The sequence below is a fragment of the Bubalus kerabau genome, chromosome 12 (assembly GCF_029407905.1).
Source record: "Bubalus kerabau isolate K-KA32 ecotype Philippines breed swamp buffalo chromosome 12, PCC_UOA_SB_1v2, whole genome shotgun sequence".
Taxonomy (NCBI): Eukaryota; Metazoa; Chordata; class Mammalia; order Artiodactyla; family Bovidae; genus Bubalus; species Bubalus kerabau.
The window spans coordinates 71,918,322-71,930,872 of record NC_073635.1 but is presented as its reverse complement, the minus strand read 5'-3'; the positions used below and the strand labels follow the sequence as shown (position 1 = coordinate 71,930,872).

At 46.2% G+C, this 12,551-nt stretch overlaps 1 protein-coding gene across 1 annotated transcript in view; it reads right to left on the bottom strand.

Annotated features, from left to right (window-relative positions):
* The window catches only part of LOC129624645 (ATP-binding cassette sub-family C member 4-like), a 198,503-nt gene extending 190,336 nt beyond the window's left edge, over positions 1-8,167 (bottom strand). The window contains exons 1-3 of the mRNA XM_055542799.1: positions 7,741-8,167; positions 3,712-3,822; positions 3,050-3,170 (exon numbers count right to left, since the gene is read on the bottom strand). Of these exons, the coding sequence (XP_055398774.1) occupies positions 3,050-3,170; positions 3,712-3,822; positions 7,741-7,814 (306 nt within the window). The 5' untranslated portion in view covers positions 7,815-8,167. The remainder of the gene's footprint in view (positions 1-3,049; positions 3,171-3,711; positions 3,823-7,740) is intronic.
* Positions 8,168-12,551: the final 4,384 nt, after the last annotated feature.

The window sequence follows — 12,551 nt, the reverse complement described above, 5'->3', positions numbered from 1 at the left end:
GGCTTCAAACAAAGGCCAAGTGACCAGACAAGGCTGGGCCACTTCTAAGAGTCCTGGGAAAAGGACAAAACTCCTGGCAATACCTCCCCTCTTAGGGGAAGGGACTGGGTGAACCCACTCTGGCTCTCTGAGGTTACCCCACTCACACACCAGCAATGGAGACTTCACTTCTCAGAGAGAAGCACTGATGACCTGGGGAGGTGGTCTCTGTGACTCTGTCCCAGGCAGAGGCTTCAGGCTCTTCCTCTCCACACTGAGGGCCCCGGGCAGGTGGGGACCTGTCCTCTCCACCCACAGTACCCATGGAGGTGCACACAGGGGCCAGGGGTGCTGGGAGCTCTCTGGCTGTTCTGTTCTAATTAGGGGTGACAGGCAAGTGCTCCACAGCCTGGTACTTGTTTCTCTGAGAAGAAGAGATACTCCTCAGTTTTCACAGGACAGCCCATGGAATTGTCCAGGCCAGAATACTGGAGTGAGTGGGTAGCCTTTCCCTTGTCCAGGGGATCTTCCCAACCCTGGGATTGAACCCAGGTCTCCCTCATTGCAGGAAGATTCCTTGCCAGCTGAGCTATCAGGGAAGCCTTTCTCATAGGACAGAGGTTTTCATATCTCAAAATCCTAAAACCCTAAAAGCCTCACTCTGGACTGGCGTCACCCTGCTTTCTCCCACTGGTGCCGCCAGGAGTACCTGGGAGGCCCTGCTCGTGCTGTGGGTGGAAAGACCACACTGCTTGGGATCATGGATGATCCACAGGGTGTTCTGTGCATCTGAGAGATTAAAAGAGGGCTAGAGGTCAAAAAGGAAACATGTTTGTGTTTTAGAAAATCCTGGGCTGAGTTTAGATCTTCCACCATCTAAAATATAAAGAATAACAAGCAGTATAGACTGATCACAACACGGGAAGTTGCTTCATAAAATCAATGATTAACTAACTAGCACTGCTGCTAGTGCTAGCAGTACTGCCACACAGATGAGCCCCTAAATTTACGTCCTCTACTCCCCACTTCTCTGCCATGACCACCCAGTGACCAACTTCCTAAAAGGGCCCAGGGCTCTACCAGTTGCATCTTATGCAGCCCCAGGCCTGGCCTTCCTGGATCCCCAGCAGGAAGTATTACTGGGGCTGGACAACTTTGAAATCAACACTCCCAGCACCACAGTGGGGAGGATTCCCTCTCAGGAAGAACCCCAGATCCTGTGGCCTCTCCCTCTATGTCCGCTTCTCCCATGAACTGCCACAGCCAAGACCCAGGACTCATATTAGAATGGGATCCATCCAAGGCTTAGTGACCCCACTCAAGGGACTAACAGCCCAGGACAGCAAGAAAAACCAGCAGCTCAATTCAAACCCAGCCACATGGGCTCTGCTTTGAATCCACTTGACTTTAAGACTCTTTAGCATCTGCTACCAAAGAGAAACTAGAGAACCAGGGACAGCAGAGAAAGACCTGCTCCAGGATATGATCCAACATTAAACCCGGAGGCCACTCATCCAACCAGGCACCTGGCATGAGCCACAGGCAGACACCGAGGCCCCAGGGTTTCCTGATAAGCAGAATTCATGAGAGCTCTGCTGTGTGAGGTCAGGAAATCCTGCACAAACAGGCCACACCAGCTTGCCACCTGTGTCTTGCAAACAGACTTACTGTGACTATGTGGAAATTCCATGACTGGGACAGCTGCATACGGGACAAAGAAGGGCTGGGGCAGCCTGACGGGCTCCTGCTCCCTCTCCCACTCCTGTCCTTCACAAGGCATTGCAGTACCTAGGTGGTCAGTGCCCTCTCAAAGGCGGCACCCTGCCCCACATACCTGTCCCACCCTCTGGCACAATGGCCAATCTTTTTCTGGCATCAGTGAGAACATCCTCCAGGACCATCCAGTCACCTGGGAGCTGACAGATTCTCTGTCTCTCCAGTTGTGTGGGGCGGACTTCACCTCCCCAGCTGCCCATTGCCCACAGTGCCCTTCAGCACAGCACAGCCTTTAAACCAGAGCCACGCCGCCCACCTGCGAATGACCTGGCCCACCCACCTCAACCCAACACAATGGACTGAGGACAGCTCACACCTTCTGCACCTTCCATCCCTCTTGCTCTCACACTCACAGCCCTCCCGTGTCCCTAAGGCAGCGCTACGAGCCCCCCAGGGGGATCAGCAGCAGACCCCCAGCAGGCTCAGCCAGAACAGGGGGCTGACAGCCCTGTGTCCCCAGGTGAACTGTCCTCTGGGGGATCTTGACCCAGGATCTTCAGGGTCATGGAGGTCACTGACCTCACAGCTTTCTGCCTCTGGTTTGCCCTGCACATTCCCTCCTACACCCTCTGCCAATGCCAGGATACCAGGATCCCCCTTCAACCAGGAATCTGCTCCCGCAACCAGGGAAAGAAAGCAGCTTGGAGGGTGCACAGAATTCACGGTGAAGTTGGAGCTCTTCCTCACGGGGGCTTTGCTTACAGTGCCAGCCCATGGGGAAGAGGGAAGCCTGGGGCAAGGTGTGCTCTTAGGAGTTCTGGGCACCTACAGGCCAGATGCAGGGCCCTGGGTTCTGTTCCCCCGGAAGAGGAGCGGCGATGGTATCTTCTTAGAAAAGTATTTATCAGATGTGACCTGGTCAAAGTAACAATTTTTACCTTGTTAAACTATAACAAAGCACCATAAAAGGTACTTTATTCTGGGCTCGAGTCCAAATTACCGTCCTCTAAATCACAGGGCACATATTGCCTGAGGTTGCTGGAATCTTCTTTTGGTCAAAGATCAATCAGCGTTTATACTGAGCACCAGGAACTTTCTACCATAATATAAAATGTCTTTTATTTCAAGGCCATCCTTCCACAACACTCTTTAATCAGTTAAAAGAAGAATAGTAACCCCTGGAGTCCAGTCCTTGCCCATTCTACAGATGGATTACAACCTCTGAGCTCTATCATGTTTCCATGAGGGTTTATCCTCAGACCTTAGACCACTGGCCTCTCTCCCCACCGGTCTGTCCACCTCAGTACAGAGACACATACACCAAAAAGCAGTGCACAGTATGAAAATCTTTTACCTCCAGAAATGTAAACATTCCCCAAATTAAATAGGATTTCCAGTAACACTTTATGACTGTTTTCATTAAGGAAGGCTCCTGTGCATCCTTCTGGGCTCTCTTCACTTCCTGATCCCAGTGCCTGTGATGATAAACAGAGCACAGTGAAGAACAGCATGTCCACCAAAGGGGAAAGGGGGCGGGGCGGAGTGGGAGAGGAGCCTGCACTACAGGGCACTCTGCGGCTGCGCAATAGATGCTGGTTCCCTGCTCACAGGGCTCCTGAAAGACGAGCGGTGCAGACTCTGAAGCACCAGAGAAACAGGGCTTGAAGGAAAAGTTCCAGATACTGGAAACAAGTTCCTGCCAAGCTTTGCTAGACTCACAGGTCATGAGGAGCTCAGGAGGGTAAACACTGTCCTCCAGGGACCCCACCTCCGATACAGAGCTAGGCCTCCAGGGCCGTGGCTGAGGGCTTCCTCCACGTCCACAGATGCACAGGGAACATGGGATCCCCCAGCCTCCAAAGTGGGCTAAGCCTGGGGTCAGCCTGAGGGGGTGAGTGTGCAGTGTCAGGGGAGGAGGCTCAGGAGAACCCAGAGGAAGGCAAAGCCTCCCCCAAACCTTTAGCCCCACATGGAAATTCTCACTCTTCCTCCCTTCTCTCTGATGTCTGTGCTCACCCTTGCAGCTCTTCTCCAAGGCGCTGGGAGCGATCTTCTGGAAGCACTGAATACATGTCATCTGGTTCTAATTTCCGTTTGTGACCAATTTTAAACAAGGGGTTTAGCCACCTGTTAAACATTAAAAGGAGACTGACATATATCCAAATTACACATCTCTAATTAGAAACCTACATTCATGGACATTGTTAAAAAAGAAGTCTACATTTTAAATATATAAAGATACAGGGGGAATTTAGATATGTGCTTACACACATACATTCTAGGAAAGTCATGCTGGCTTATACATGGTATAACTTAAAAGCAGGCTGTTTGTGGCCTACTGAACATACACTGTACATCTGCTTTAATTATTTAGGAAAAAATTTATCTAGAAATGAAAATAAAGTAATGGTGTTTCAGGAAAGCAGAATAGAGCTGAATGGCCATTGTGGGTAAGGCTGCAGATACGTTCCTGTATTACTGAGGACTTAAATCTTCTGAACTGTATCAGATTCAAGGATACCTACATTGTACTAGTGGTAAAGAACCTGTCAATGCAGGAGATGTAAGAGATGCTGGTTCCATCCCTAGGTTGGGAAGATCCCCTGGAGAAGGAAACAACAACCCACTCCAGTATTCATGCCTGGAAAATCCCATAGACAGGGGAGCTTGGTGGGCTACAGTCCATGGGGTTGCAAAGAGTCCGTATGACTAAAGTGTCTGAGCACCAGTCATATTCAAAGCAGTTTCAATCCTGATGTAAAGATCTCCTTAGATCAGCTGTCAACAGAGAAGACTTTTTACAGGCAATTATCTTTGGACACAAAACCCTGAGCCTAACAGGCTCTGGACCCTGAACTCCTTACAGTCCTGTCAAACTCCCCTCAGCCAGAATGCTCACTTTAGCCTCTTTCTGACCCCAATCTTCTGAAGACAAACTCAAGATAAGTAACACCTTCCCAGCTAAAGTGCACAGTTGATTCTTCTTACTGTCCTCCTTGGTATCACTCCCTGGCAGATTCATTTATTTTAAAAAGTAACATTCAAACATCCAAAAGGGCTGAAATTTTACTGACTGTTGGATCTGTCACCATCAGCCTCAGTCCGGGAATAAATATAGCCCTCCAGACTTTCAGGGAACTCCACTAACAACTGACAATATCACCAAACTATGGTTTAATTCCTCCACGCCCAGGCTTCTGCCTGGGGACATCAAGGTTGCCCACTGCCACCACACCCCTGCAAAGGCATATGTGTTAGTCAAATCCCTGTTTTCTGGGAGTTCAACCAAGTGTTCACTATGAGCCCTCCACCTACAGGCATGGCCAACTCTAGGTAGTTATCATGCTTAACGGCTGTGGGAACAGGATCATACCAAACATAGAGGGGTCTGGTTATGCAACCGGTATCCTGGATGGAAAGGTGCCACCATGAGCCTAATCTTGACTCAAGAAAACCCAAAGACAGTGTGTGCACCCCTGAGGGATGTTTGTTCCTCGAGGACCCTATAGCAAGGGCCACCCATGTTGGGCCATCAACTGTCTCCAAGAAAACTCTACCAGGGGACACTGGGCTATAGGTGGTTCACACCCAGATCAAGGTTACATTCAGATTTTAATTACACTTGCACAACCTGTGAATCAAAGGGGGCCACTCATCTAGTCAGGAGGGGAGCTGGACTGGTAATAGCAGTTGTCTCTCTTGTGGGATCCCTGATGAGCCTAGAACTAGAAACGATTTATAATCCCATAACCATAAAAAATAAAGTCAGAGACTGGCTTGGGTAAGTAGAGAACCCAGTTCTAACCTTAGAATGACAAAATCTTCACTAGACCCTCTGGCCCATATGACTCTTGACCACTACAAAGCTCTTGATTACCTGCCGGCTGATCAAGGGGGAATCTGTGCCCCAGCAACCATTTCCTGTTGTTTCTATGTTAATACAAGTGGTCTGATAAAAAAGAGGGCATCCCAACTGCCAGAGAAAGCCTCTTGCAGACTAAGACAAATATCATACGGTATCACTTATACATATAATCTTTAAAAAACGGTACAAATGAACTTACCTACCAAACAGAAATAAAGTTACAGATGTAAGAAACGAACTTATGGTTACCAGTGGATAAGGGAAGAAGGGACAATTGGGAGACTGGAATTGACATATATAAACTACTATATTTGTGTCTGACTCTGTGACCCCATGAACTGTTGCCCACTAAGCTCCTCTGTCCGTGGGATTCTCTAGGCAAGAATATCGGAGTGGATTGCCATCTCCTCCAGGGATTCTTCCCAACCCAGGGATCTAACCCAGGTCTCCTGCATTGCAGCCAGATTCTTTATCATCTGAGCCACCAAGGAAGCATATATAAAATAGATAACTAATAAGAACCTACTGTATAACAGAGGGAACTCCATTCAATACTCTGCAATAGACTTTATCTTTTTTTTTCTTTTTTAAAGAAAATAATCTTTTTTAAAAAGTGGATATATGTATAATTGGTTTACTTTGCTGTACTCCTGAAACTAACAAAACATTGTAAATCAACTATACTCCTTTTTTTTTTTTTTTTCCAGAGAGGCCACTTGGCTAAATGCTCAGAACAAGAATGGCCTGACTGAACAAATTTGTGACAGTTTCAAAAGAAAGATCCCCAGATTCCATGAGCTGCTAAGGCCATTCTTAGAGCCTTTTCCAGTTACTCTCCTTCTCTTGCTCTTTGGTCCATGATTCCTCAATTGTCTCATTAGTTTTATCTCTTGGAGACCTGAGATAATCAAGCTGCAGATGATCTTTACCCTCCTTCCTCTCCAGCAGGAAAACTGGAAATGAGTGCCAACCAAAATCAAAGTCTCCACCTTCCATTTCTATGCACATGCATTTTCAAAATCAACAAACAGAATGTGCTTTGAGAGTTTCTTGCCCTACCTGAAATTAAAGAGACATTTATCTATTTTACTATTATTTATGGTAACCACACACATATTCCTTCTTTTAGGACCCTCTTTCTTTAAGGGACATCAAATAGCCATGAGATGTAGCCACATACACTGAATATACCACCATCAAAACAAGAATAGGAGCTGCCATCGCCCTGGGGATCCCCTAGGCTGTCCCAGAAAAGAAATATCAGAATCTGTGGGAAAGATGAATGGGTTAGAGTTGAGAAACAAAAGATCAAGTAATCACCCAAGTGTGATTAAAGTCCAAAGGTTCAGACCTGCCTTTCTGTAGTCCCAGCTATTAGATGAAGACTTCATTTAAGAGCTTCAGCACTCTGCAGCATTTTTCATCTGTGTGTTTGCTCCCAGCTCAGGGATCCTTCAGTGGTTTCAGGACCAAAGGACTCCTGGGCAGGACCATCTACATCAAGACCAGGCACTGCTTCTCTGAGCTAGAGATCTGGATAAGACCCCACAGGTTTCATGGACCCCATTCCCAGGATCTGGTCCTCAAAGGTGGAAGTGGAGATATTTGCAATAGGGAAAGGGGCTGTGGTCAAATAGACACTCTGCTCCTGGCTGTGTGTCCCAGGAAAAAGCAAAAGGTGTTCCACAATGGTGTTCCCATTCATTTCATAAAAACAATTGTGTTTTGTACACACATGAAATTGGCCTCAACTAGGTACCAGGACAAATAGTCAACAACACAGGGAGGGAGGCAGGGAGAGAAAGAAAGACATGGCCATAGACAGGGTGAGAGAGGTATTCCAGGGCAGTTGGAACTCAGATGTTCACCTAAGGAACATGGGGAAATGTGGGGACATTATTGGAAGATGGCAAAGGTGCAGGGCACTGATAGATAAATAAAGTTGTTTATAAGCTGCTTCCTTGGGGTGAAAGTTGCAGCTTCTTTCAGAACTGACAGTGAATTGCTGAGCAGTTCTGAGGCAGCTGGATAAGGTGGACACCAGGTCCCTGGGTCCTCCTCCCACCCCTACTGCCACCAGTCCCGAGCGCACCCTCTCCTTGTCCCTTGGTCCCCAACAGAAGCCAGCAGTGTCAGGCACATGCTCGCAGGAATTGTCACAGCTTAGATGGGGCGCTCACCAGACAAACAGGCGCGAGCAGAAGTTCGCCTTCTGCAGCGGGTTGGTCTTCACCTCCGGGGACACAGCCAGCATCTTGCCGGCCAAGGTGGACGCAGACCGGGGTCACCTTGCTCAGGAGGCGGTGGGCCTCCTGCTGCTCCTGGAGGTGCCGTCGGGGATGCTGGAGACTGGCTGCCCCACAGGTCCACTGGGCTGGAGCCTGAGAACACCTGCTTCTGAGAGTGGAGTGCCCTTTGTGCACCAGGTCTCACCTCCCAGGACTGAGAAACCTCCAGAGTCCACCTTTGAGGCACCCACTCTGTGCAGCTGCTGCCACAGGCCTAGGATGGATGCAGCGTGCCACGTGTGGGGCTACAGGACCAAGAAGCACCCAGGTAAATGCTGCTAGGAGCCCCACGCAGGTGGGAGGCAAAGCTACCAGCTCTTTGATAAAGGCAGGCAGGCAGGCTGACTGTGGGGCACAACCAGCCCAGCTCCCTGGAGCGCACCTGGCTGCAAATTCTGCGGAAGTTCCTGCTCTGAGTCCAGGAGCTCACAGGAGGCTGGAGTCTCAGGCCCCGCCCATCTCTGCTGCTCAGAGGCTGCCCATGCGCTGCAGAGGAAACCCTGAGAAAGATGGCAGGAGACAGCAGCCCACCCTCTGGACATGCTGCCCTCCTCAGGACCAAACAAGGGCACTGTGGGAAGGTCTCCAGCTGGAATGGAGTAGGACACTGAGGGACCTTCCTGGGATAGACCCTACCCCAACCCCATGACCTCTGCCTGGCTCTTGTTTGTAGAAAAGATTCAGTCTCCCAGGCCTCCTCTGAGTCACAATAGGCTGGCTCAAGGATGATTGGAAGACTGTGAAGATGTAATAACAAAAAACTTCATTGATAGATTAGCCATACAGCAGTCACAGAATCTTTACAACAGGGTCTGGTGCATATTCCTGAGTTTTTTTGCAAATGCTAAAATGTCCACCAGGTGGAAGAAGTTAACTGCATGATGACCAGGATAAACTGGAACCTAAGGATTTATGATGATAGCCCCTGTTACATTACCCTGCTCCTCAGCATCAATCGGAGTAGTGCATGAGCTAATCAAGTACCCTGGACTCTCTCCCTCAGCTTGCCTTTAAAAACCCTCCCCTGAAATCCACTGGGGAGTTCCAGCCTTCTGAGCATGAACATCATGTACTCCTTGCTTGACCCTTGCAAGGAACCTTTCTCTGCTCCGAACTCCAACTTTTCAGTTTGTTTCACCTCAGTGTACATTGGGCACAAGACCTTGGTTTGGCCAATACAAACCAGGCACCAAACATTTGACGATGGCCAACAATCGCGATGGTGTGATCACTCACCTAGAGCCAGACATCCTGGAATGTGAAGTCAAGTGGGCCTTGGAAAGCATCACTACAAACAAAGCTCGTGGAGGTGATGGAATTCCAGTTGAGCTATTTCAAATCCTGAAAGCTGATGCTGTGAAAGTGCTGCACTCAATATGCCAGCAAATTTGGAAAACTCAGCAGTGGCCACAGGACTGGAAAAGGTCAGTTTTCATTCCAATCACAAAGAAAGACAATGCCAGAGAATGCTCAAACTATCACACAATTGCACTCATCTCACATGCTAGTAAAGTAATGCTCAAAATTCTCCAAGATAGGCTTCAGCAATACGTGAACTGTGAACTTCCAGATGTTCAAGCTGGTTTTAGAAAAGGCAGAGGAACCAGAGATCAAATTGCCAACATCTGCTTGATCATCGAAAAAGCAAGAGAGTTCCAGAAAAACATCTATTTCTGCTTTATTGACTATGCCAACGCCTTTGACTGTGTGGATCACAATAAACTGTGGAAAATTCTGAAAGAGATGGGAATACCAGACCACCTGTCCTGCCTCTTAAGAAACCTGTATGCAGGTCAGGAAGCAACAGTTAGAACCTGATATAGAACCACAGACTGGTTCCAAATAGGAAAAGGAGTACATCAAGGCTGTATATTGTCACCCTGCTTATTTAACTTATATGCAGAGTACATCATGAGAAACGCTGGGCTGGAAGAAGTTGGAATCAAGCTGGAATCAAGACTGCCAGGAGAAATATCAATAACCTCAGATATGCAGATGACACCATCCTTATGGCAGAAAGTGAAGAAGAACTACAAAGTGAAAGAGGAGAGTAAAAAAGTTGGCTTAAAGCTCAACATTCAGAAAATGAAGATCATGGCATCTGGTCCCATCACTTCTTGGGAAATAGATGGAGAAACAGTGGAAACAGTGTCCGACTTTATCTTTTTGGGCTCCAAAATCACTGCAAGATGGTGACTGCAGCCATGAAATTAAAAAAGACGCTTACTCCTTGGAAGAAAAATTATGACCAACCTAGATAGCATATTGAAAAGCAGAGACATTACTTTGCCAACAAAGGTCCATTTAATCAAGGCTATGGTTTTTCCAGTGGTCATGTATGGATGCTAGAGTTGGACTGTGAAGAAAGCTGGGCGCTGAAGAATTGATGCTTTTGAACTGTGGTGTTGGAGAAGACTCTTGAGAGTCCCTTGGACTGCAAGGAGATCCAACCAGTCCATTCTAAAGGAGATCAGCCCTGGGTGTTCTTTGGAAGGAATGATGCTAAAGCTGAAACTCCAGGACTTTGGCCACCTCATGCGAAGAGTTGACTCATTGGAAAAGACTCTGATGCTGGGAGGGATTGTGGTCAGGAGGAAAAGGGGATGACAGAGGATGAGATGGTTGGATGGCATCACCGACTTGATAGACATGAGTTTGAGTGAAGTCTGGGAGATTGTGATGGCTAGGGAGGCCTGGCGTGCTGCAATTCATGGGGTCGCAAAGAGTCGGACACGACTGAGCGACTGAACTGAACTGAACAACAGGGTTTAGCACATATTATGCTTATAGAGCTGCAAGATTTAGAGAAATGTGACAGATTAGAAAACTCCAAATGATTTCAAAAGATGAATTTGCTGTCATTAGAGAACTCCACAACATGTGAGATGTCTTGTGTCTCACAGGTTACATTGTAGGGGTACTCTTGTGAGCTTTTTGCTGCCCTCTTACAAGGGGGATTTGGGACAGAGAGATTGCCTTATGATTTCTTTCATCATGAGCTCAGCTCAATAAAGCTGGAGAAGAAATCTATTTTAAAGGAATCCTTAATGTATTCAAACATTTTTTATAACTCAAACATGTATCAGTGGCATATGTTATAGAACACAGGTTATGTGCATTTGTGGGGAACTTGTTTTCACTTTTAACTCAAATAATGCCCTATTCAAGGAGGTGTTATCTGTTTTACAGATGAGAAAAATGAGGCTCAAAGACAGCACTTCTCCAAGGTCTTTGAATCAGTAAATGATATATCCTGATTTGGATTCAAGTCCAAGTCCAGCATGACTGTCCCACTGGTGGATGGTCTGTGTGAAAAGTGCCAAGAATATGCTATCTGAATGAATCAATGACTGTAGGACTGAGAACAAAATCTTGGGCCTTCACTCATAAGTGATAAATTATTTCTGTGGCTGCTTTACCAGCTCAGACGCTTTTCTTCCCTTTCATCCTAAATGAAGAAAGATCAAAGTTTGTGGGGCTTATAACAAGATCACCTCATTATTCTTTGATAATTTCCCATGAACCTTGGCTAAAATGGTGTTATTAACAATGACTTTTAGCTTCAGGTTTGCAAGATGAATATGTCCTGCAGAACTAAGGCATAGCAATGTGGCTACAGTTGATAATTCTGTACTGTGTCCTTTTCATTTGCTGAGAGAGTAGAGCTTAGGGGTTCTCAACATAAAAGAAAGAAAAAAAATCTAAATGATTAAGATGTGAAGTGATAGATACATTAGTTGGCTTAGTATGATGAGCATTTCAGTGTATATGTATGTCAAGTCATCAAGTTATACATCTAAATATATACAATTTTTGATTGTCAATTAGATCTCAATAAAGCTGGAGGAGAAATCAATTTTAAAGAAATCCTTAATGTAGTCAAATATTTTTTATAACTCATACATTTAACAATGGCAATGTGTTGATTATTTTCTATTAATGGGCGTGATGGTGGTTTATTATACTATTTTCTTGATATTATTTTCTTAATTTTTATGCAGGTTTGAAATTTTCTATTGCAAAAAGGAAGACAGAGCTGAAAATCGTCAGTTTTCAATTACCCATCTTTCTGGTGTTAACTCTTTCTCAGATAATGCAATCTACAATCTAAATAATCACTCCTCACCTAATTTCCAGTTGTCTTTGAAATTCTCTACATTTTCCATCCCTATAAATGTTCAGCTACTAGTTCTTCTTCAAAGATGAAGAAATTGCTTGCTGAAGTTGGGAGTCTGGTGACTTCCCTTTTCCCAATTCCCCAGACTGTTCTCTCCAGTTCCAACTCTCTCAGGACCATAATTGTCATCTCTAAACTGTCAAATCACTCAGTCCCTTCAGCTTCTGCTGTATGTTTTAAAACTAAGAGTTTTTTGAAAATTTTTAGCATTGTTTTCTGAGTATAAACTAATACGATGTTTAGAAGAAATGTTGAAATCCAGTATTAAATTGTTCAGAGAAGAGTGGCTCTAGAGCCAGGGGACCAGATCCTTCACTCATCCTACTTCCTACAGGGTTACTGTGAGCCTCAGGATTTGTGAGAGCATTTTCTAAAAACTAAAACCTAAAACAACATACAAATAAAACTTTGTTTTGAACAGACATTCAGTGAATGCCTTTCAGGTGCAGGACCACTAGGCCAGACACAGAGCTTACAAACGGGGGAGATGTCATAAGACCTCTATCTTCACTTGTTTATTGATCTG